General features: G+C 37.3%; 3 protein-coding genes across 4 annotated transcripts; 2 read left to right on the top strand and 1 right to left on the bottom strand.

Moving 5' to 3' along the window:
* Nucleotides 1-2,832: 2,832 nt before the first annotated feature.
* On the top strand, nt 2,833-6,704 carry LOC110039865 (neuroglobin-like). Its single transcript, XM_089296846.1, has 3 exons — nt 2,833-3,141; nt 4,515-4,740; nt 5,354-6,704. The coding sequence occupies exons 1-3, from the start codon at nt 2,972-2,974 to the stop codon at nt 5,492-5,494; spliced, it is 537 nt and encodes a 178-aa protein (XP_089152972.1). The 5' UTR covers nt 2,833-2,971; the 3' UTR covers nt 5,495-6,704.
* Nucleotides 6,705-7,595: 891 nt separating this feature from the next.
* LOC110039866 (neuroglobin-like) lies at nt 7,596-13,080 on the bottom strand. Of its 2 annotated transcripts, XM_089296844.1 has the most exons (5): nt 10,622-13,080; nt 10,452-10,533; nt 9,379-9,585; nt 8,598-8,823; nt 7,596-8,241 (listed from the first exon to the last, which is right to left on the bottom strand). In XM_089296844.1, the coding sequence occupies exons 3-5, from the start codon at nt 9,576-9,578 to the stop codon at nt 8,095-8,097; spliced, it is 573 nt and encodes a 190-aa protein (XP_089152970.1). In that variant the 5' UTR covers nt 9,579-9,585; nt 10,452-10,533; nt 10,622-13,080; the 3' UTR covers nt 7,596-8,094. The 2 variants fall into 2 exon arrangements, with proteins under 2 accessions (XP_089152970.1, XP_089152968.1); XM_089296842.1 differs by having other exon boundaries at nt 10,452-13,080.
* Nucleotides 13,081-16,461: 3,381 nt separating this feature from the next.
* On the top strand, nt 16,462-21,838 carry LOC110039833 (serine/threonine-protein kinase Nek2-like). Its single transcript, XM_089296837.1, has 9 exons — nt 16,462-16,621; nt 16,751-16,923; nt 17,608-17,825; nt 18,292-18,529; nt 19,504-19,713; nt 20,087-20,163; nt 20,555-20,631; nt 20,752-20,815; nt 21,187-21,838. The coding sequence occupies exons 2-9, from the start codon at nt 16,828-16,830 to the stop codon at nt 21,467-21,469; spliced, it is 1,263 nt and encodes a 420-aa protein (XP_089152963.1). The 5' UTR covers nt 16,462-16,621; nt 16,751-16,827; the 3' UTR covers nt 21,470-21,838.
* Nucleotides 21,839-22,533: the final 695 nt, after the last annotated feature.

Here is a 22,533-nt window from a genome sequence, read left to right as displayed (position 1 = left end):
ACTTACTTTATGATTACCGAGAAAGCTGTTAACTGTCTAAAAATCCCCCGAGTTATTTCCATCTATTACTACGGCGGTGTAGTCTCGCATTGAAGTTGTGTTTGTCAAGGCATAACTCACTGAAGATGTTTCGATTTTGCGCGCAAGAGCTATGGTGTGCTAAACATAAATTGTTCTTTTTTTCGCAAAATAACACCGAATGTGTATTCTGACGTAAAGCAACTTCTGTTTTGACGGCAGCGTGAAACAACTAAGAGAGCCTTCCCGAGCCGTAGTCTCCTTTGTTCAATTTATACATACCGAGTCGTGCATTGCAGTTTTAACGGATTAGAAAAACGTAGTTGCGGTAAGTGCTGCATTTGAATTGTCCAAAAAGTTGCAACAAATGCTATGTCAAAATTCGACTTAGAGCGTTACTGTGTCAGTTCCCTGGCATGATACTGAACATAAAAATTGTCGTTAATTAAGTCTACACCATTTCGTGCGCGCAAGTTAACTGTCAATTACTTTCCTCGCAAAACCAAAGCAAATTTGAGCTCTTAGCAAAATATGTTTCAAAGTGTCCTGTGTAGCTACTTAATCAGAAAGCGACACAAGCTAACACACATCGCAAGTCAGTAGAAATATTCCTAAATTTGTTGAGTAATGGTTAAATAATGTATGTTTGAGAATCTGATGTTTCTCTCTCACACTTACAATTCTAGCAGTAGTTTCAACTGTTTTATTCCGTAATATCAACTAACTTAAATGACCTTAAATTGTTCAAAATGCAATACCTCGGCACTGAGGCAACATCATGTTCACGGTATTTCAAGTGGTGTGGATGGTGATTTTTGCGAGAAGTGGCCAGGAAGTCTTTCTCATTTTTATTCCTCACCTATTGTTTCCTAACAATTTAGGCCTTTGTCTTAAAGCCACGAAATCGAACCTTTTTATAAACTGACTGCATCGATTTTGGACCGTAATAGCACAAGATTTTTTTATCCATTTAAAAAAATGAAATTTCAAAATTGAAGGTTCCTTGTCAAAAAACAAACTTAAAAGAACACTGTTTGTCAAGGGAGCGGACTTGAACCAGGGATCTAGGATCTAGCTGATGATTTTTTTCGACTATAAAGGCCTGACCAAACGCACACAATGTTTCAATCCAACATGAAGCAACAATATTGCGCGCTAAATTTTCCCTGGTTAAGAATTTTAAAAGTTTACGGCTTCCAAGCTCATGCGTACAATGTCAAAGCGCGAAAGGAGTAATATATGCGATATAAACGAAAGTGTGAAAAAATATAAAAAAGTAAAATAAGGAACAAATGTACTAATTCAAATGAATAGAGTTTTGTTTTGGCAACGGTTTGGAGTTATTGTCTGCTTCGTTAGTATTTTTCAGTGTGTAACGATTCCGAAGTTTTTCGAACTTGGAATTTTCTTTTGTCAATTACACTGGCATTGTTATTCTTTTCAAGGACCAAAGAAGTCCACATGACTCTCTATTTTTGTCTTTCCCCAGGCCATCCTGGCCCAAGTGTTTGGGCTTTTTCAAACCCCTGCGATTAATACATATGGGTTATTGACCAAGTGTGAGATCAAGATGGCTGGATATTGGCCAAGTTCTTTTTTTGCGTGTTTATGGACCTCGACTCCGTCTCGGTCCATAAACTCGCAAAAAACCAGCCATCCTGACCGAACAAGCTTGGTCAATAAAGAATTTATTATATGGCTTTCGGGGAAATTTTTCTTGCGGGACACGGCGGGTAGTCCCGAGCGGGCAAGATAGCTCCATCTTGCCCGCTCGGGTAGCCAATCACAGCGCAGGATTTGATTCATCTTGCCCGCTCACGGAGCTAGCCATATAATACTATTACTTACGATCTCGACGAACTCATGACAGAAGTGTGTATGAAAGAAGAGTTGATGCTAATAGAATATTTCCGAGTTGCTTTTCCTTCTGTGTCAAATCTAGTCTTCGTGCCAAACCATTATATGAAACCATCCTTTATATGAAAGAACCACAAACTGTTAATAAGTGTCAGCAACATGTGCAGGTGCAGTAAGAGAGAGTTAAAAAGCGACTTTTGTAAGAAAATATTACAGACAACAGATGCTAATTATCAACGCTTTACTGTGTCTATGTATTTTGCTTATCGTGCTCATGCGCAAAACCAGCCTTAATTTCATGGAGCGATAATCTTATGACATTTAATGAAGTCGCTTTAATTTCCGTGACAAAAATTTCATCGTTTTGGCTCTAAATTCAGAATTGTTTCCTAATGTATAGACAGCTTCCTTTGCTTGGTAAGTTCAATGTTTATTTTCTTTTTTTTTTTTTTTTTTCAAGTTTCCACCGTTCTTTGTATGTCGAGTAATTTGACTGAATTCTGTTCTGTCTTGATTTGATCTTTAATTTTGTTTGATTTCCTCACAGAAAGACATTTCTTTACACTATTCGCATTAAAATACCTTTTTCAACAAATATTTCTGCCTTATTCTTGTTAACTTCCTTAATTTTGGACAATTTTATCTTTCTAGTTGCGCTAATCTAAGTCGCGTTAATTGAAAATTCATCACTTAAGCGGGCAGGAAAGTTAATTCACTAATAACAGGTAACTAGGGAAATTTGAAAATCTCCATCATAATAAATGATTGTGAATAAATAATGAATTTAGCTTTCATTTTTGATCGGCGCTACGCAACACGATAAATAACTGTAAATAAATAGCTTTTTCCATGAGCAGAGTTACGTTTTGGTGACGGGAAACTTAAACAAGCCAAAGAATGTTTATCTAAGACACAAATACACCAGGTTGGTAACAACTACAAATAAGTGATAAAGTTTGGGCTAGATTACGAAAGGTAAATTTGAAATATCTAATCAAATTAGATCATCAAAGCGCTTTCGATTATTTTGCTTTGAAAGTTTGAAATTTGTTTCATAAATATTTTCAGGAACTGAATAACAAATGTGTGTTATACAATGGGATGCTCTGCCTCGTTTCATCATCGTGATTCTTCAGGAAGTTTACCGGCGTTAACATCGAAAACTGATTCTGTCCCATTATCTTGCAAGACCAAGGACACTTTAAAAGAGTCTTGGAAACTTGTTGAACCAGTTAAAAACGAAGCAGGAAAATTGATGTTTGTAAGGTAAGCATTAGTGATTTAGACCCAGGTGAACTGAACGCCGAATTTCACATGAGAAGAAAGTGCAATTTGAGTCGATACAGACGGGTAAAGTTCGACCGTAAGGTCAAACGTCGATAGAACGTGTTGGTCGATCTAAATTCAGTCGGACGAACTCAGTTGAGTCAAACGTCGAACTTATCATGAACTTATAATTCGCTCAGTTTAGTTCATCTCATGTGAAGTACGACGTTTGACCTGGGTCTTGATTACCTTTCTTAGCTTATTTCTGTGCATTCCTTATAATTTTGGTTCTGAGAATCTTCTTTATGTGGTTTATAAAATTCCTTGTGCCAACTTTCCTTGAAGCTGTTTTGACGCAACTGGAAGTTGTTTCTCTACGCGGAAAAAAGAACACATCCGGAACGTAAAATATGCGAAAAGGTTCCAATATTTCAGCCCGTAAATGTTCCAAAAAGCGTTCTATTGACTTTGAAGTTGCTAGTGTAATTAACAAAGAAAACTTTCGAGTTCGAAAAACTTAAGAATCATGGCAGGTTGCAAATACTAAGCAGACAATAACTCTAAACCGTTGCCAAAACAATACTCTATTTTAAATTAGTCTCTTATTTAAACGTTTTTACATTTTTCACACATTCTTTTCGCATACATTTTTCATCTCGCGCTTTTACATTATAGTTTTGAAAGGATTCAGACTGAAAGCTGAACGCCCACGTTCTAAAATTCTTAACCAAAAAAACGTTTTCGCTCAAAATGAGAATCATCGTCACGTTTCCACAAAAAAATTGTAGTAAAACCCACTTGACGCAAGAAAGATAAAAATTAAAAATTTTTTTTTTTTCTTTCTCGGGATTTTTCTAAAGTTGAAAATGATTTTAAATCGACGCTTAACAGGCCGTCTTCAGGAAATTAAGAAAATCAAAATCAATATGGCAGAGTGCTGTTTTTGCTTCGCAACTGCACCTTGAGTCATATCGTGACAGTTATACGTGAATCTTCAAACGTCATGGTAAAAATGCGCGGGAAAATACACCTGAAGACAAATCGGGAACATTATATGAATGCATTTAAGTAAGAAAAAACCACGATCCTTCTTATGATCCTTCTCAAACCAGCTAAAAAAAAGCAAACAACTTTTTTGCAATGAGAGGTGAACGTTCTCGAGATCTCGAACATCCCAGCCCAATTCTTTTTTAATAGATGTAGCAGCTGCAAAGGTGGCAGGATTGCAAAACGCTGTAAAACCACAGTTTATCTCTAAGAAAACATCCCAGACTTCCTTTTCTCCTTTTCCACTGCTGCTGTAACAACTTCCATTGCGTCAAGATCAGATTTAATATGTTTTTCATCAAAAAAATACGTTGATTTATCTTCAGGCTTTTTGAGACTCACCCAAATATCCAAGACACCTTTCCAACATTCAAGGGCGTCAGTTTAGACGAACTCATGAACTCCCGTTCACTGTATCTTCACGCCAGTCGAGTCATGGCTGCGGTGGAAAGCACCATCTCTGCACTGGATGATGCTGAGGTGTTGGTAGAGAGTCTCACGAACTTGGGACGAAGACATCGGCCTTGGTCGATCAGGGAGGAACATTTTAAGGTAATATGTAACAGAGATTTCGAACGTGTCAGCTAAAAAGGAGGGAAACTGTTGGCCCAAAACCAAGTTTGAAACATTTTGGTTATTTCCATACGTCTTTCATTATTTAGCTAATCGTGAAATATGGAGTTGAACGCAAAAGATCCCTCATTACCAAAATAACAACTATATATCTACTATATAAACAGTACGGAAATTAAAATGTTTTCAACGACTTTCACACAATTTCCCGGAACTATTTTCCCGAAGAACTGAAGAACTGTAGAGGGAGAGAGGCAGAAGATGGGTTTTGCCACTTAGAATGAAGCTGTCGCCGCGGCGAGAGCCAGAGCAGATTGGAGGAGACGAGTCAATGGCCCCATTCTCCCAGAGGAGAGCTAGGACTGATGATGATGACGATGGTGATAATTTCCCGAAGATCACCGACGTCAGAGACGACCGAAAGTCAGGCGAAAGTTCACGAACATTTCCTCAAAATATTAACAGGTGTGACATAATCACACCTCAAGTTATGATAACTAAAATTTAATTTCAATAATTTATCGTGTCCAATTGTGATTTTCTCCGTGATCTGGGAAAATTACAGAAATGAAGTTTCTTTTTCGTTTCTCAGGTTGTTGGCGAAGCTCTGTTGTGGACATTACAGGACATGCTCAAATCTCAGTGCACAAGTCAAGTGGCAGAAGCCTGGAAAGAGCTCTTTAGCTTTATAACCAAAACAATGCTATGTGGACTTGGAGAAACAACGGTTTAACAATTGTTTTATTAATATGAGTATTTTCTCATTTTTACACTGTTTCTCTTCACTCAAAAAATCGAATGAAAGAGTCTTCGTCGGCGGTGGACAGATTCGGCCAACGTGTTTACATCCTCTTTGCCACCCAATTCAGATCATGCGATGATTCATGGAGGTTACGATTGTTCTGTTTGCACATATTCCCATGCAATCAGTTGTGTGTGGCAAATTGCACAATTGTTACCTCCCAAAGGAGTCGTCACGTGGTCTAAATTACGTCGCAACAAGGATGTAAACACGTTAACGGAATGTTTCTAGGATGCCGACCAAGGACAGGAACGTGAATTCGCTGTCCTTAACTTATCTTCACGTTCACACTTGCAATATTCACCTGAAGACCAAAACACATGAATTCATTTATCACCGCAATAAGCCATCTCCACAAGTATGGTCAACTTCTGCAAATGCATAGAATTGTTTCTATCCACACGAGTCGGGCAGCCATTCACGCCTTTCCTCAATCAAGGACGCGTGGATAGGACGCGGACAAGGACCCGAAATGACATCGAGCATGCGTAAATTACTTGATGTGACGCCAGCGGTCAAAAACGCACGGTGATAAATATCCGTTTAGGAATTTTCTAAACTCAGCTCAAAAACAACAACAATCCTTTATTTTAATTATTTAAACACGATTTTGTTCAAAGCAACAGGTTGGCTTGTGGGGTCGTTTATCTTGCTAAAGATTTAAGAAAACATAAATATGTACAGCAGCAATAATAATTATATCCATATACATTCACATTAATAAAATTTAAAATCTGTTACGTTCTTGCTTTGCTTTTTTATCCAGGTCGCATTGAAGTCTTCTTCAATGGTGGATAGAAACAATTCTATGCATTTGCAGAAGTTGACTATACTTGTGGAGATGGCTTATTGAAGTCTTCTTGGTTAATAAGAATGTACTTTCTAACTCTGGCATAGAATTGCTTGAAATTATTAGTATTTAGTACGCGGCGGATGCAGTGTTCCAAAGCACAGCACCCCGGTGGCTGATCCAGTTTTTTCATATGGTACGAATAAAATCGCGGAGTTCAGAAAACTTCCAAAATTTCGGAGCCAGAAAAATTCCAAAATTTTGAAGACTCGCGGTGTTTAAGTCATCGTTTAGCTCTTATGAGGATGATATGACTGACTTATTTGTCCTATAATATAATCCTGTAGAACTCATTTCATGTTTCATATCGCTTTGTGACTTATGTTCCAACTTCGATGCTAGTTCACAAGACGCATGCGTAGTAATCTATTTGCTTACTACTCCTTGACATTTTGAACCGCTGTCGAGAGTTTTTGACCAACCGCGCTTTTGAAATTGAAAGGAAACGGGAAGGATTGGGGCAGAACACTGGCTAGATGCAGAAAGAACAAGAAATGTCAAGAGAGCTAGCTAGCCAGCTGATAAGTTGACTTGTCCTGAGGGAGAAGGTGCAGAATAGACTTTGAAGTGAAAGTGTCCATATGGCCTACAGGGTTTTTGTGGTTTTGGTAACTCTATAACATTTAAAAATGTATTCAAACCAAAAAAATGAATTCCGATGCTTTTCTTGCCATGAAATCAAGCTTTAAATTTCCCGCTTCGGCCACACCCAATGAGGTTGACCGCGTAATGAAAGATTGGTGACGAATGACGTCACTTCAGGAACGTCTCAAAGCTTCATGCTTTTATTTTGCTTGCCTGACAACCGCATTGTTTCACCAACTTCAGTTTGTTTGTTTTTGTCAACGAAAACTCCTCACCACTATTGAAACAACAGTGACCTGAACTAGCAGGATTTGGCAGTTCCTGACTTGACGTCACGACCCATTCAGAAACCCAAACTCTTTTTTTGGACTGACCCACGGTCAACTTCACTGGGCTTAGCTGAAGCGGGAACAAAGCTAGATTTTAGGGCGTTAAAATGTCGGAATCCAATTTTTTTTCTTAGAATACCTTTCTACACATTACAGAGATACCAAAACTACAAAAAGCCTGTTGGCCGTATAGACACTTAAAGTGGTCTTTGTAGTGTGCTCGCAATCTGTGATCAAGGAAAGTCTCTCCCCAACACCTTCTTTAACATTCTTGCTCTGGTCATGATGACCTTCGTGATACCAATGCATTTCTCTACCATCTGTTTTGATATCATTGATTTTCAAGTGCGAGATTTCTTGGAGGTTTGAAAGTTGAAAAACTTAAAGAGAGTTTAAGTTTTTAAACTTAAGTTTTTTTCACGACCATTATTAACGAGTGAGGGAGGTAGCAGTTAGTTGGGGAAGAAAGAATTCACCCGCTAAGACGGTCAATCAGTCAGTCAGCCAGTCAGTCAGTCACCCAATAAGTCAGTCAGTCAATCGGTCGTGAACAATTTTGTGGTGGTAATTCCGCTAACCAGGGTTGCCACTTTTGTTTGGCCAGACAAAAACCAAAAACCAGGCCCGCTCAATCCCTTTCTCATGTACAGATATTGAGGCACTGCGTCTTCAGACACCCTCCAAAACATCAAGTAAGTCAAAAGTTAGGATTTTGATCGCAGCAAAATGAAATGTTTTAGATAAGTCATATTGATCATTACTGAAAATTATGTAATGACAGCCCCTTCTCTAGTTTCACACAACATTGTTTTGCTTATGAAATCAAAGAGCTCGGTCCAGGCCTCTTTGACTTGACTTGTGCACTCGGATGCAAGCATGTCTTGTAATGTCCACAGAAGGGCTTCGCATACAACCTGTGGAACAAGATTACATGAGTTACTTCACTTAATTAAAGTATAGATTCTGTAAAAATATAGATTTCTTGGTGTGTGCAGACACAATAAGAAAAAATTTAATGCTCTAGCTGAGCATAACTTGATACTTGAAACCAACCAGCTCATGATTCAATATGAATTCGCATCCCCAATTCAACGTGCGGCTGAGAATCGATTTTATATTAGTTTCCGCACCAGTTCCATTTTTAAATGACCTACAATGAACCCGAGATTTTCTCATTAAACGAATAGCTGTTAAGTTGAAATCTCGTTTATAAAAATGAGTCATAATCATCGAAACCAGGCCAAGGCTTGTTATTTTGTTCTTTTAATACCTTAAAATGTTCCTCCCTGATCGACCAAGGCCGATGTCTTCGTCCCAAGTTCGTGAGACTCTCTACCAACACCTCAGCATCATCCAGTGCGGAGATGGTACTTTCCACCGCAGCCATGACTCGATTGGCGTGAAGATACAGTGAACGGGAGTTCATGAGTTCGTCTAAACTGACGCCCTTGAATGTTGGAAAGGTGTCTTGGATATTTGGGTGAGTTTCGAAAAGCCTGAGGATAAATCAACGTATTTTTCTTTCCGATGAGAAACATACTAAATCTGATCTTGACGCAATGGAAGTTGTTACAACAACAGTGGAAGAGGAGAAAAGGAAGTCTGGAATATTTGGTGATGGAGATAAACTGTGGTTGTGCTGCGCATTGTAAGTCTGCCGCACTTAAAGCTACTACATATAAATATGACAAAAGATCTGGCCCTGGTTGTTCACTAGGATAATCGAGATTTTCATTTCTGTATCTCGGGAACGTATATGGCAATCAGTAAGCCTGGGGAATATTTGACTCATTATTTCAACACTGGGGAGCAGGGTGAGATCGCTTGCCTCCCACCAATGTGGCAAGGGCCTAATTCCGGCCCGGTGCCATGTGTGGGTTGAGTTTGTTGTTGGTTTTCGCCTTGCTCTGACGGTTTCTCCCCGGGTTCTCCGAAACCAACATCTCCAAAATCTAATTCGGCCAGGATAGAAGACCCGCATGAAAACCAGTTAAGGTTGATGCGGCTTCCTTTCTACATATTGTAATTTAACACTAGCAACTTGTACTTACCTCACAAACAATGCTTTTCCCGCCTCAGTCTTAACAGGTTCAACCAGTTTCCAAGATTCTCTTAGAATATTCTTAGTTTTACGAGACAAGGAAATGGAAACAGTTTTAAATCCAAGCGCTGCAGGGAGAGCTGACAAATTCAGGATGCCACCGCGATGATGAAGCGAGGCGGAACATCCCATTGCAAACACATTTGTCATTCAATACCTAGAAAAGAGAGATTTTACTAGTATGGAGATGTCGCTAAACAAGCTTCTCTTTGCGCACTCATCCTTTCCCGCTCGAAAGCAGCATTTCGCACTTTTTTTCTCATTATCAATACTCTCTGGGGCTTACTCGAACACCGCCAATTAATAGGCACAAATCAATCAAAAATCAAAATCCGACCTGAAAAATTGAATAGTGATGATGATTTTCTTCAGAGACACATGTAGCGTCTCTGATTGGTTGTTAATTTCGCGCGAAAATTTAAAACAACAGCAACCAATCAGACAGAACTACACGGATCTACAAAAATGACGTCATCAGTTTGGTATTTTTTCTCTCGAGAATCGCGCGGGACAAGAAATAAGCGAGCAAAGAGCAACGTTGCACTTCTTAAAATAAACATGCCGTGGTTAACACTCCGAAAATAAAATTGTATATGATCAAAAAAATAGCTGAAATTAAATACTTAAAGAGACATTTTTTCCCCTTAATATGAACATTAATTGGAGAACATCTACAACTTATTATGTAATCAGGCAACGGATCACCGTTAAGCTGCTTATTAAAGAATCTTAGTGAGTGAAAGAAGAAACTCAGATTTTTTCTCCATTCACATCTCTTTGCGCGCTCTCTTTGTTTGCTCACTTTTATTGATAAATTTATTGTTGTCTTTATACATGATTTGTCATTTTGTAAATCATATTGATATCTTTGATGTTTAGAGAAGTCTTGACCAAAAGCGAGCAACAACCAGCTTAGACATGAACCAGTGATTTCATGAAGTAGCTATCACCAATTGACAAAACATGATGGAAACGAATCTTAGTTACAAAATAACTACAAAAAGGCCAAGACAGCTATTTTACCTTCAAAGTGCGTGGGTTTTGCACCAAACGAAAGCTGTCGTCTTGGCGATCAGTGTCAGTGAAGTCGTTTTAATTTGACCACCTAAAATCAAATTATTGATGAGTAAATTAGGCGAAATAGTGAACAGAGTATAAAACCGATAAACCGTGAAATAAATGCAAGATCTTACCTATAATCTGGACGATATTGAAGTGAAATTTGTTTTGATGTTTGAAGAATCTTCAACAAATTGGGCAAATTTAAAGCGGAATCGAAACTTAGCAACCAAAGGATATCCAATGAGCACAACAGGGCCTTCCAACAACTTATTTTGTTATTGTAAAGCCAACAGTCTTGTTGAAACAAAGAGTAACGTGACAATCATAATTCAGACTTCCTCTCAAAATATTATGAAACATTCGTGCAATTTTTATTGCCCAATGGCGACACGAGTTGCAAAGCGCGTGCTGTATTGACTTGACCCCCTACGGAATCAATAAAAGGAAAATTGGAGCTATTAAGTTATTTCTACCAATGTAACAATCTTCAATATCATTAGCTAGAAATGTTTTCTTTCTTTTCCATAACCAAAATTTATGGCATAAAATTTCCGCGTTTTCTAAAAAGACCAAAAAATAAAGTTCAATGTAGGCTATTAGACATTTGAATTCCTGTCAGCCTGTTGTGAAAGAACTGACTTAAAGAACAATGGCACCGAAATAAACTTCTAATCTTTAATTTACTTCGTTGATAAATAAATATATCCCACCTTAAATGACGCTGATGGAAGTTGACTCAATGGAAAATTGGTTTTAATAGCCTTCCGTGAGGCGTGGTGTGGCGGAAACCATACACATTGTTATCAGTTTTTATTACCATTATTATCAGTGTTTAGAATTTACACCTATCAATCATCAAATGATTTTTTGGCGTTCAATAAGAACTTCCCACTGGTATTCAAGCAACTTTCTCAAAATCATTGTTTTATGCGGGAGCAGAACAACCATCGATTTTACTGTTTATCACAAGAGCAACTGAGGCAAATCGCAAAATAAACTGAATATGTAAGACATACATAAACAGACATCAACTATCATTTAACTTCCATGTATGTGTGTTGACTTAATTTCCACAGATTAACTTTTCTATGACGTTTGCTGTCATCTGAACACTATCAAAAACTTGTTGTCAGGCGTCACATTAAAAACTATTTGAAGAAACGGAAATAATAGAAAAAAACACTGATATAAGTAAACACAATGGCTAATTGGAAATATGAATGCATCATAATACTGACATTACATCAACAGTGATATCTATCCCACTGCTTCCAAACACCGGCTACCGAGCACAAAATCTAAATAATATATTGAACTGCAGTAAAGCCCACTTAACTTGAATTTTTTTCTTCTTTACATGTGCAAACTTGATCTTCTTGCCATTTGCCAAAATAAACATTTTTTATCCGTAATTTACCCAAGATCATTATGAGCCTTTTAAAAGTAAAAAAACACGTATTCTCAGTAAAAATTAATTTCACCTTTTAACTGATGTCCCGCTATCCACAAGGTACTCATGGTTATCAGTTATCAGATAAAATTTGATCATGAGTCTATTGTTTAGCCATTGGTAAATATTGCAGACCTCAGATTTCGACTATCAGATAAAAACGGCTGAAACGCATCATTTTTCAGTTTTGACCAATTCTCAGTTATACGTTAAACTCCAATTAGATCCTCAATCCAGTCTTGCGAAATGCAAACTGACTTCTCGTTAGCAATATACAGTCAACTCCCGATAACCCGAACCTTCAACGGAAATTGAAAAAGCTTGAATTATCGGGAGTTTGAGTTATTGGGAGTTGAAAACAAATGACCGGACATAGGGGAAAAACGGTGTTTACTGTATTTCATTTCATACAGTATACATAGTAATCAAATTTAATAACAGAGAAGTCGAGGGTACAATTACAGAACTCGATCAGTTTTTTCTCAATCAACTGAGACATTTCGGGTTCAATTGTTTGACTTATCTAGGATGCCATTTCCCCGTTGGAGAAAAGGGATGATGATGGCGGCGGCGGCGGCGGCGGCGAAGACGACGACGACGTCGATGATGATGATGATGACGATGACGATTCCGTGATGTGCCAAGTGATTAATTGTTTGACTGATGGATGGATCGATTGATCAGTTGGTTGAAAGATTGAGTCAACCATCATTCTTAATCAGTTCACTGGGTAACGAACTGATCAAGTAAGAGTTGTTTGGTTTGGTGTTTGAGCGATTCGTTGGGTGGGTGCTTGATCAGTTGGGTAGCTGGGTAGTTTGAGTTTACTTAATTGATTGATTGTTTGATTGATCGATCGATCGATTGATTGACTGATTGATTGATTGATTGATTGATTGATTGATTGATTGATCCTACAATCAATTTATCAGTTTGTCATATATTTACTACTAATCAGGGCTATTGATCTGTTCCACTGATTGGTTTATTGACTGAATGATTAATAAATTGACTGATTAACTACTAGATTATTAATTAATTGATTGAGTAATACTTATTAGTAATACTCAATCAATTAATTCTTTAATTAATGCTCAATCCAGATCGTAGGTTCAATCAGTCAATTATACACTAACTCCACCCTCCCCTCCCCCCCCCCCCAACCCATCCCTGCATAAAAAAAAACGCCTTATCGCAGGGTCAGAAAACCCTTATTGTTTTGAACAGAAAGCCCATCATAATAATCAAATTTACACTTATTTGATGATTTGTTGTCTCTTCTAATTATACAATGTAATACGATTGACACAGTTGTTTTTGCTTCTGTCAATGAAGAAATAAGCGTAATTACATAAAAAAAGAGATGCATGTATAAAGAACCAGTGACTAAAGAGAAGGGTGCAAAAAACGGTATGAAAACAGCAGTACTAAAACTTCAAATATTACAAACCCCTATAGTATACTAGTCATCTTTCTCCTCCACCAAACCTATAAAAAAAGTCAAAGTTTAAATGAGCCATGAATTATTACGTATTTTATGATGAAGGTTGATCGAATGTATTGCATAACAAAACACCCGTCCAAAATTAGTCGAACCTTGTTCGGGCAAGAGATGGGTATTTTAAAATAGAGCAACGATATTGTAGCTACAAATAATGTGCTAATCCTTTTCCATGTCCAAAACGACCTATATTTTACCGATAATACACACATAACCAACGCGTGTGATAATCTTTAGCCTGACAATTTAACACTAACGGAAAGGTCTTTGAAATTTAGTTTCATGTCCCGGCAACTTGAAAATTACGTCCACGCTATTCGGAATCAAGCCTATGTAGTGCAACATCAAAGTCTGTAAAGCTCAGTATCAGCTACTGTCGAGCGCCTTTAAGTCCAAAACGACTTATATTTCACTGACTATAAGTACATAACCAGCGCGTGCGATAATTTTTAGCCTGTCGATTTAACGAAGAGCAATGTCTTTACGATTTAGTTTCAAGTCCCAGGAACTCGAAAATCACGTCTACGCTATTCGCAATCAAGTTTATGTGGGTCAAAATCAAAGTTTGCGCATCTCAGTATCAGCTAATATTAAGCCCCTCTAAGTCAAAAACGACCTATATTTTAATGACTTTATGTACAGAACAAACGCGTGCGATAATCTTTAACCTGTCGATTTACCTTAAGGGTGGGGTCTTTGCAATTTAGTTTCAAGTCCCAGGAACTCGAAAGTTGCGTCTGCGCTATTCAGAATCAAGCCTATGCAGTTCAAAATCAAAGTCTGCTCAGCTCCGTCTTAGCTAGTGTCGAGGCCCTCTAAGTCCAAAACGACCTATATTTCAATGACTACATGTAAATAACTAACGCGTGCGATAATCTTTGGCCTGTAGATTTAACGAGGAGCAATGTCTTTGCAATTTAGTTTCAAATTCCTGGAACTCGAAAATTACGTCTACGCTATTCGGAGTCAAGCCTATATAGTTGAAAATAATAGTCTGCACAGCTCCGTCTTAGTCCAAAACCACTCATATCAGATTTTACTGACTATATGCACAAAGCCAACGCGTGCGATAATCTTTATCCTGACAATTTAACTTAACGGCGGGGTGGGGCAGCCCTATTTCTGACTTACTACACAGAGTTAATATTCAGGGCATCAGTTTTGGCTACAATTCAGATCTCTTGTTAGGAGGAGTAGACTTGTCAGCGGTTAGGATACGGAAGTTAGCTCTAGCGAAAGGGATCTTCTTGTAAGAGTTTGCTTGTCAAATAACGCACCATTTGATTGTGTCGATAAAGTGTTAGTCCACTTTAGTTCGTATTTGTACCTTAAATTTCCAAATGATTAACTTAACGGCATCCATGGCGTCCTTTCCCTGAGGAAATTAAAGAAAAAATACGGCGAAGTCTTGGTAAACGATATACCCAACCATTGTTTATCCTCAGCAAAGATATAAGAAAACGGAAGAGGAAAAAAATCCTTTACGGCGAATTTGAACCAGCAGCCCTAACAAGGCAAACAATGATTAGCTTCTTCACCTCCTAGTTCCTCCTACCACTTGAGCTATCAAAGCGTCGCATGATGTATAATGCAATTATATTATTGACTTTTCAAATAATTATTTATGCACTGGAACCCTTTTCGAAATTGATAACTACTCAGCTATAAATAATTCAATGGTTGTTTTATAGTCAATGATACAGAGATGATTTCTACTTTCACGGCTACTATTCAACCAAACCAAACCAAATTTTTCCGTTTTAATAAGTCATCGAAAAGAAAACTTTGCCACTAAACATCAGGAGAAATGGTGTTATATTCGGGGTGTATGAATTATTTAATTATTTAATTATCTAATTTCATTTATTTTGCATCTTGTCTGTGTATTAGTAATTATATCTTGTTTGAATGATTACTTATCTATTATCTTAGTCATTAATAATTGTTGTAACGGTCCACGAGCTGTCTGGAATTCGACCTTTTAAAATAAAGTTATTTGTGCCTGTCTGTATTCGCAAAAACAGCCACAGCTCGGAATTTCACATGTCAGTAATCACTGATAATCTTGATACAATTTTCTCCTAGAGTTAGGTTTCGACAAGGCTTATCGTAGCTGAAATAAAAGGAAATAACTCTCTCGTGTACCTTTTGTGGCCAGGAAGACTAAATTCACGGTCTTGAATTCAACATGAAATGTGAGTCTAAATCAATACAAACGAATACATGTTAAGATCCCGGCAGAGAGCTCATCTACAGCAATCTGAAGGCATGCATCGTCCTAAATGGACTGAGCAAGAGCGTCCTTATACATCGCGAGTCGATTAAAATTCAAGCAAACCAGGCCATAAATCTGAGTAAGCGAAACCTCGCCATGTTGTTTACGTCAAACAAGGCATTGCATTCCTTCCGCTCTAGCTCTAGTGAATCACAGACAGCTCTGATTGTTAGCTAAGCCAAGAACGCCTAAAATGTCTAAAATTTATAAAACAAGGAAATGCTACTCACATCAGCACGTGAAGTGTTTTTCTTGCTTCTTTTAGCCGACTGCCAGCCATGTTTTCCTCGCAAATAGCAATGCCCGGATGGTCTTGAATTTAATCGAGCAGGAATGGGCCTTTCCACAACTATCCGGATATTTTTTGAGATATTTAGACGTTTCCGAGATATTTAAAAATTTAGGACCATTTAGGCATCTTTAGAAATTATCACAACCTTTGTGGCTTAGCTCCGTGTTTTCCTCGCTATTTTCTCAACAAAATACTCTGTTCTACGCCAGAAACAAACCAGTTCAGCCATTTCCCACTTGAAAAATGTATTCCATATCAATTTTCCAAAATGGCGGATGCCGATGCTGGTAACATGGAAGTGTCTGAATCTTCTTTTTTAACTCCCACTGGGAGAAAATTTTGAAATTTTGTTCTTAGTGATTCAAAATCGGTGTATCTTTTCGAGATATTTAGGAGAATTTTTGTGATATTTAGAAGATTTTTTTGATTTCCCGCGAATTTGACCAGGCGCACAGCAGCCTCGTCTTGAAGCCGAGCATCTCGGGTGAACATATAACAACCAATCAGAAAGCAGCGCACGAAGTTCAAGCCTTCGTTCGAATGTTCGCGTAGGATGCACTCACGACCATTTTGATTGTGTTGCTTGTACGGGCGAAGATTCCACAATTTGTTGGTAGGTTTTCGCTAAGCAATGATCTTGTGTTGTTCCAGTTTGTTTTTATTCGCTTTACGTCGAAGTTGTGTCAAGTTTGTAGTCAAATAAAGAAGATATTGACGGTTTTAATCTCTGTTTTGTTCGCAGATCCAAAATAAAGTCAAGCCAAGCGAACCGATAAACAACTACCAAAGGAACATTGTGAATTTCAAGAAGAAACAGCCATGCCTTCTAAACTTTCAGATTACGATATTCTTGGTGAAATAGGGTCTGGTTCTTACGGGACATGTAAGAAGATACGGCGGAGAAGCGATAAGAAGGTACAGTTCCAAACTGGCGCAGGAAGTTGCAGTAATATATTTTGTCTTGCGTGCATGGTCTCGTTTTTAAAAACTATTATCCAAAAATAAGTTCACTGAGTACAGAAAGAACAACAGTTGAAATACTGACAGTGCTGTTTTGTCAACTTTCACCAATTATGTGTGGGTTACAGTTAAATTATGAACTCTTGTTCTATAGGCAACACTGCATATATATTCTGAAATCAGTTGTGTAGGCTTTCCATAATACCGTTGTGAATAAACACTCTATATTTAAACCCAAGTTTATTTATTTTTCTGGTAATCAACAACTATATCTCCTTTGCCACAGAATTAATTAAGTACCTACTTAGCCTAAATTGCCAATAACTAACCCAAAATACAAGAACCTATTTAGCCAGACTTCAAAAAATGTAAGTTCTTACCTGCAGGTTATTGCTCTCAGTAGGTCTTAAACCATGAAATTGTGAAGTCAGTTTTTGAAAGTCAGTAAGGCTGTTCTCTGGAAGCGTGCGGGTGCCACAGGCGACTAACTTTTGCCTTTGGGCGACTGGAAAAACTTATATCTTTCTCATATAAGCTTTAAGTGCTAGGCACCCAGGATTTCATGGTTAGGAACCTTTGGGCTCCTCATAATTTTTCTGAGACCACAGCCTTGAGTCACAACATTAATACTATTTTCAGATTCTGGTTTGGAAGGAACTTGACTATGGCAAGATGACAGAGGTCGAGAAGCAGCTGCTTGTCTCAGAAGTGAATCTACTAAGAGAGCTTAAACACCCACATATTGTTCGGTATTATGATAGAATCATTGATCGTTCCAATACAACAATCTACATTGTGATGGAGTTTTGTGAAGGAGGGGATTTGGGAGCATTAATAGCCAAACACAGGAGAGAAAAGTAAGTTTTCAATAGTCAACTTTCATAATCAAATACTGCACATGTGCATGTATGTACTCCCATTATCACTGAAGAATTGGTGGCCTTATGATTAACATAATTACATGTTGGACATGAGATCAAGATGTATGGGTGCCTGGGCTGGTAAAGTTTGTAAGCATTGCGTTCATTTGAAAAAAAGGTACAGTCTGCATACGAATCAAGTGGCCAATCAGGCTAGAGCTTATCCTGGTTTCTGTAGCATGAGAAGCAACTAGGAGTATTTCTACTCTGCCCTGGATGGGACGCTAGTCCACTGCAGGGTTACCCCCCAGCATTAAATTCACGTACCCATTTGTACACCTGGCTGGAGACAGGCACCATGAGGCACTAGTCCCTCTGATACTGTGGATTGCAACAGCGTTTACCTCTCCTGGATAGCTTATAAGTTGTTTCATTAAGTGCCATTGCCTTCTTGTTAATTTAGGAGATTTATAGATGAACAATTTATAGTGAAGATCATGCATCAACTGGTAGAAGCACTGCAAGAATGTCATCGGAGGAAGGATGGTGCACATGTCTTACATCGGGATCTCAAGCCAGCTAATGTTTTCTTAGATGGCAACGATAATGTGAAACTAGGAGACTTTGGATTAGCCAGGGTACTTCAACATGACACAAGCTTTGCTAAAACATTTGTTGGAACACCTTACTACATGTCACCAGTAAGTTCCATGTCTGTATACCAGTACAACAGAATTTGTTTAACCAAGAAATTCATATCTGGGGGTACTTACCATTTACATGGGAAAACCGGAAATTCCAGTTGGAAAATCAAATGGTTCATGCCATTCCATTTGGGAAGCATCAGAAATTATGGGCTGTGATTTGAGGTGATGCTATTTTTCTACTCTTCTAAGTCTCTCTAGCTGATGTGGACGTACTTTATAGCGATTCCCTCGCCCGCAACGTCGCATTTGATTGTTTAATGTTTATGCCTGAAATTTCCAACCGGATGGTTTTTGTAAATGGTAAGCACCCTGGATTTCTCATTTCTGAGTTGGACTAGTGGATGGAATGATTGAAAATCCAGTTCACTTAGCAGGTGAAAACTTACAGGTGGAAAGGATGACTGTAAGGGGACACTAGAAGCCACAAATACATCTGACATTTTGTATTTATTTGATCCTGAAGGGGAATTTTATTTTTATCAGGGAAAAGTCCATAAATTTTGAAAAGTGATGTCTGTGGCAACCATTTCCTTGTCATTTATACGATGTTATTGGTAGATATGTACATGAAGATCCTGCTTATTCGTTCATTATGTTATTTTGATTACATCTTTAATCAAAAGTATAACAACATTCTCGAACATGATTGGCTATCAGCAGCCCAATTTGAACATTAATTGGACAGTGTACGCATCATGCTTGTAATTGGACAGTACGCGTCATTTTGCGCGTGCTGTTGAGGTGCACTTTGTTGAGTAAACTGCTGTGTTTTCAGCATTCATAACGACATTTAATCGTTCAGCGCTCAATCAATGGTTTGTTCGTTTCTCAAATTTTGTCATAGTTTTGATAAATACTCGTGATTAACAAATCGGACTCCCGCTTCGCGGTCATCCGATTTTGTTAATCACTCGTATGATTACAGACCGAATTGGACTCCACTCAGTCCTATTACCATTATTTATCAGGAACAAGTGAATAAACAAAGTTACAATGAGAAGTCAGACATATGGTCACTTGGATGCCTTGTGTATGAACTCTGTTCCTTGTCACCACCATTCACTGCCATGAATCAGAGGACTCTTGAAGCAAAAATCAGAATAGGAAAGTTCCGCCCAATCCCAGAGCAGTATTCCCCAGATTTGAGTGAAGTTGTTAATTCAATGCTGAAAGTAAATGTAAGTTTGATATAGCAAGTAGGTTTGCAAAGTCATAAAAAAGAAATTCAAACTTTTGTGAGGCTACTGTTAATCATCTTGGAACAAATTATTCTTTGATCTTTTATGATGTAAAGTGCACTTAAAGATGTAATGTTCACTTGATTATTTTATGGAAAGTCATGCCACACCTACATATAAACTTACCGTAAAGTTCCAATCTATAGTTTAGACTGTTTTAATTATTTTTTTAATAATGATAATAATAATTATTTTTTACTAAGACACTAAGTTGACGTTAAACTGTTGATCAGGATCATTAGATTGGTATGAAAAGTCTTGACTGTTTTTTGTTTTTTGTTTTTTGTTTTAATTTATATGGTACAATTTGCAGGAAGAACGCCGGCCATCAATAGACAAACTTCTATGCAATCCACTTTTTCAGAGATTTCAGAGAGACTTGGATCCACAGTAAGTTTCTACCAGTGAAAAAATAAAAATAATAATTAATATTTACAGATCTATTTGCTTAAATATCTAATCTGTCATAAGTAACATACATGTGTCTGTATCTGTAAAGTTGAAATGTTTTCTTTTTCTGTAAGTAAATTGTATTGACTGTATTAACAATAATGTTGTTATAATTAAAAAGCATATATCAGCGGAATAAGTGCAGACTTCCATATAAGGAAGGTGCCTAGCATTATCACAAAAAGGTAGCCTAGAGCTCAACTGTTCCCCGTTTTCCACTCTTAATGATAAAATGCAGCAGCACCTGAGAACAAGACACTTGAACATTTAAAGACTCGTGACAGTTTTTTTCAACGTTTGAGCTTTGTTCCATTTTAATGTTGTCTCATAGAAATGATGGGAGGAAAAAAGAAGAGTTCTTTAGAAGATGGGAAAAACAACTAACTGAGAAACAAAAAGAGTTGGACAGTATGTATCAGTCACGCTGAAGAATTTGACAGTCATGAATTTATCCATCTGTTCAATATTAAGCATGGTATCACGTTGAAATCTAAGTTAATAACTAACGCAAGATGGAACCTTTCTTAGGGAGAGAGAAAATTCTCACAGAAAGAGAAAGAACTCTGAGCGAGCGAGAAGAAAAAGTAACAAGGTATGACTTCGCTGGTCCAACAAAGCTGAATTTAAACATATGTAGCAGTACAATTACATTAATTAAATTGCATTGTAGTTGAAGTTTTTTTTTTTTGAAGAGAGGTTACTTGGGTTTACAAATTGAACCAGTGTTGCAGCCAAGTATTGCTTGGCAGCTTTAATTAAATTATTACTTAAATTACTTCACATTATTAATTTCACAGCCTTGAATAAATGTTTCATTTCAATAGCAACATTTTCAAAGGTCATTTTAGACTCTAAACCACATTTATTTCCCATAGCCAAGAGTCTTTGAAGAACAAGGATGGGGTCATTAAAATTTAGCATCTTTCTTGTTTTCCTCCTCAACTTTGTTTCCTATTTTCATAGGGCTGAAGCTACCCAACGCCTTCTTGGCTTCCAAGAGGCTGCACCTGCTCTACCCAAAAGGCCATATTTATATGGAAACTTAGGAATGGATAAGGAAAATGATTTCCTAACTGTGAAAAGGAAGTTTACCACCTTTGATCCCGAAAGCAGAGGACAACTATTAAAGGATGCAACAAGCAATGTTCTGAGCACTGATCAACACCTACCAGAGTTAGGATTCAGACATCCAAATATACCTGGCAGGAATGTTAGACCTACACGACTGTTATCAGACTTTAGATGAAGAAAAACCAGTGTAACAATTCTGATCTTCAAGATTTAAATCAGCAAGTCAAACTCTTTTCAATTCTCACTTCATTTTTCATGATATAAGCAATCTTCTGTTACATGCATCCATCTTTCTGTACCATGTACATGCAACAGGTACACACAAATAACATTTTCTTTTTGTCAGTCATTGTAATGGGAACTACTAACGAATGTATTGTTATATAATGTAAATTATAAGTTAGACAATGTAGATTTTTTTCAAAAAAAAATAAGTACTGTATATTTGGATATTTTTTCCCTGACCATACTATTTGTTTATACATGTATGTCCATTGTAAGATATTGTAAATATTAATAAAGAAAGTATTAATTCCCATATGTATACTGTTAGCAAAAATCAAAATGTGATATGACAGTCTGACCGGTTTAAAAATAACACATGATGTGTATACACAAAACATCATGTTACATCTTGTTTATGTACATGTGCACTAGATAACTTGGAGAAGACATATGTACAGCAATATACACAATATTATAATCAAAACACCCAAAAATATATCAAATGCCATAAAAAACCCTTTTAAACTCTTTTTAAACATCTCCCATTCTTGTACCTTTACCTTCTATAAAGCTTGTGGCTTCTCTATAAATAGTGTTTATAGGTTCGGTTATTTCATCATTTCAGTGAAAGCATCCAATGAAACATTTGTTTAACTTTCATATTAAGTAGTTAAACACAAGTTTATGAAACTTTGAAGTTTTCTTTAAATAAAGTTACAAGTAGGGAATGTTAAAATTTCAAAACAGTAAAACAATTCTTTTCCTTGTTTTCTCCTTTTAACACTTTAAAAGTGTTACAGCTACACACAGCTGCAGTCTCAAAGTTTTTTCAAATACACTGTAACTTAAAAACATGCACGTAAGCATTTGCATGTTTTTTTTCAGCAATGCTACCCAGTTGACATCTCGGCCATAATCTTGTTCTTTAGAATCAGTGGGTAATAAATGCCCCTTGCAGAGGTAATAATCTTCCATATCAACTAAAGACCTTTCTTAAACGTGCCAGGATATTTT

Source organism: Orbicella faveolata, unplaced genomic scaffold (assembly GCF_042242905.1).
Source record: "Orbicella faveolata isolate gen_17 unplaced genomic scaffold, um_ofav_v1 contig_27, whole genome shotgun sequence".
Lineage (NCBI taxonomy): Eukaryota > Metazoa > Cnidaria > Anthozoa > Scleractinia > Merulinidae > Orbicella > Orbicella faveolata.
Note: the sequence above shows the minus strand (reverse complement) of the source record. Positions and strands in the feature narration are given on the sequence as shown.

Bases quoted from the DNA above. Each gene is read 5' to 3' on its own strand.
- LOC110039865 (XM_089296846.1), top strand. From the start codon at position 2,972: ATGGGATGCTCTGCCTCGTTTCATCATCGTGATTCTTCAGGAAGTTTA. The intron at 3,142-4,514 runs GTAAGCATTAGT...ATTTATCTTCAG, and splicing joins GGAAAATTGATGTTTGTAAG to GCTTTTTGAGACTCACCCAA. The intron at 4,741-5,353 runs GTAATATGTAAC...TTCGTTTCTCAG, and splicing joins TCAGGGAGGAACATTTTAAG to GTTGTTGGCGAAGCTCTGTT.
- LOC110039866 (XM_089296842.1), bottom strand. From the start codon at position 9,578: ATGACAAATGTGTTTGCAATGGGATGTTCCGCCTCGCTTCATCATCGC. The intron at 8,824-9,378 runs GTAAGTACAAGT...ATTTATCCTCAG, and splicing joins GGAAAAGCATTGTTTGTGAG to GCTTTTCGAAACTCACCCAA. The intron at 8,242-8,597 runs GTATTAAAAGAA...CTTGTTCCACAG, and splicing joins TCAGGGAGGAACATTTTAAG to GTTGTATGCGAAGCCCTTCT.
- LOC110039833 (XM_089296837.1), top strand. From the start codon at position 16,828: ATGCCTTCTAAACTTTCAGATTACGATATTCTTGGTGAAATAGGGTCT. The intron at 18,530-19,503 runs GTAAGTTCCATG...ATTATTTATCAG, and splicing joins CACCTTACTACATGTCACCA to GAACAAGTGAATAAACAAAG. The intron at 20,816-21,186 runs GTATGACTTCGC...CTATTTTCATAG, and splicing joins CGAGAAGAAAAAGTAACAAG to GGCTGAAGCTACCCAACGCC.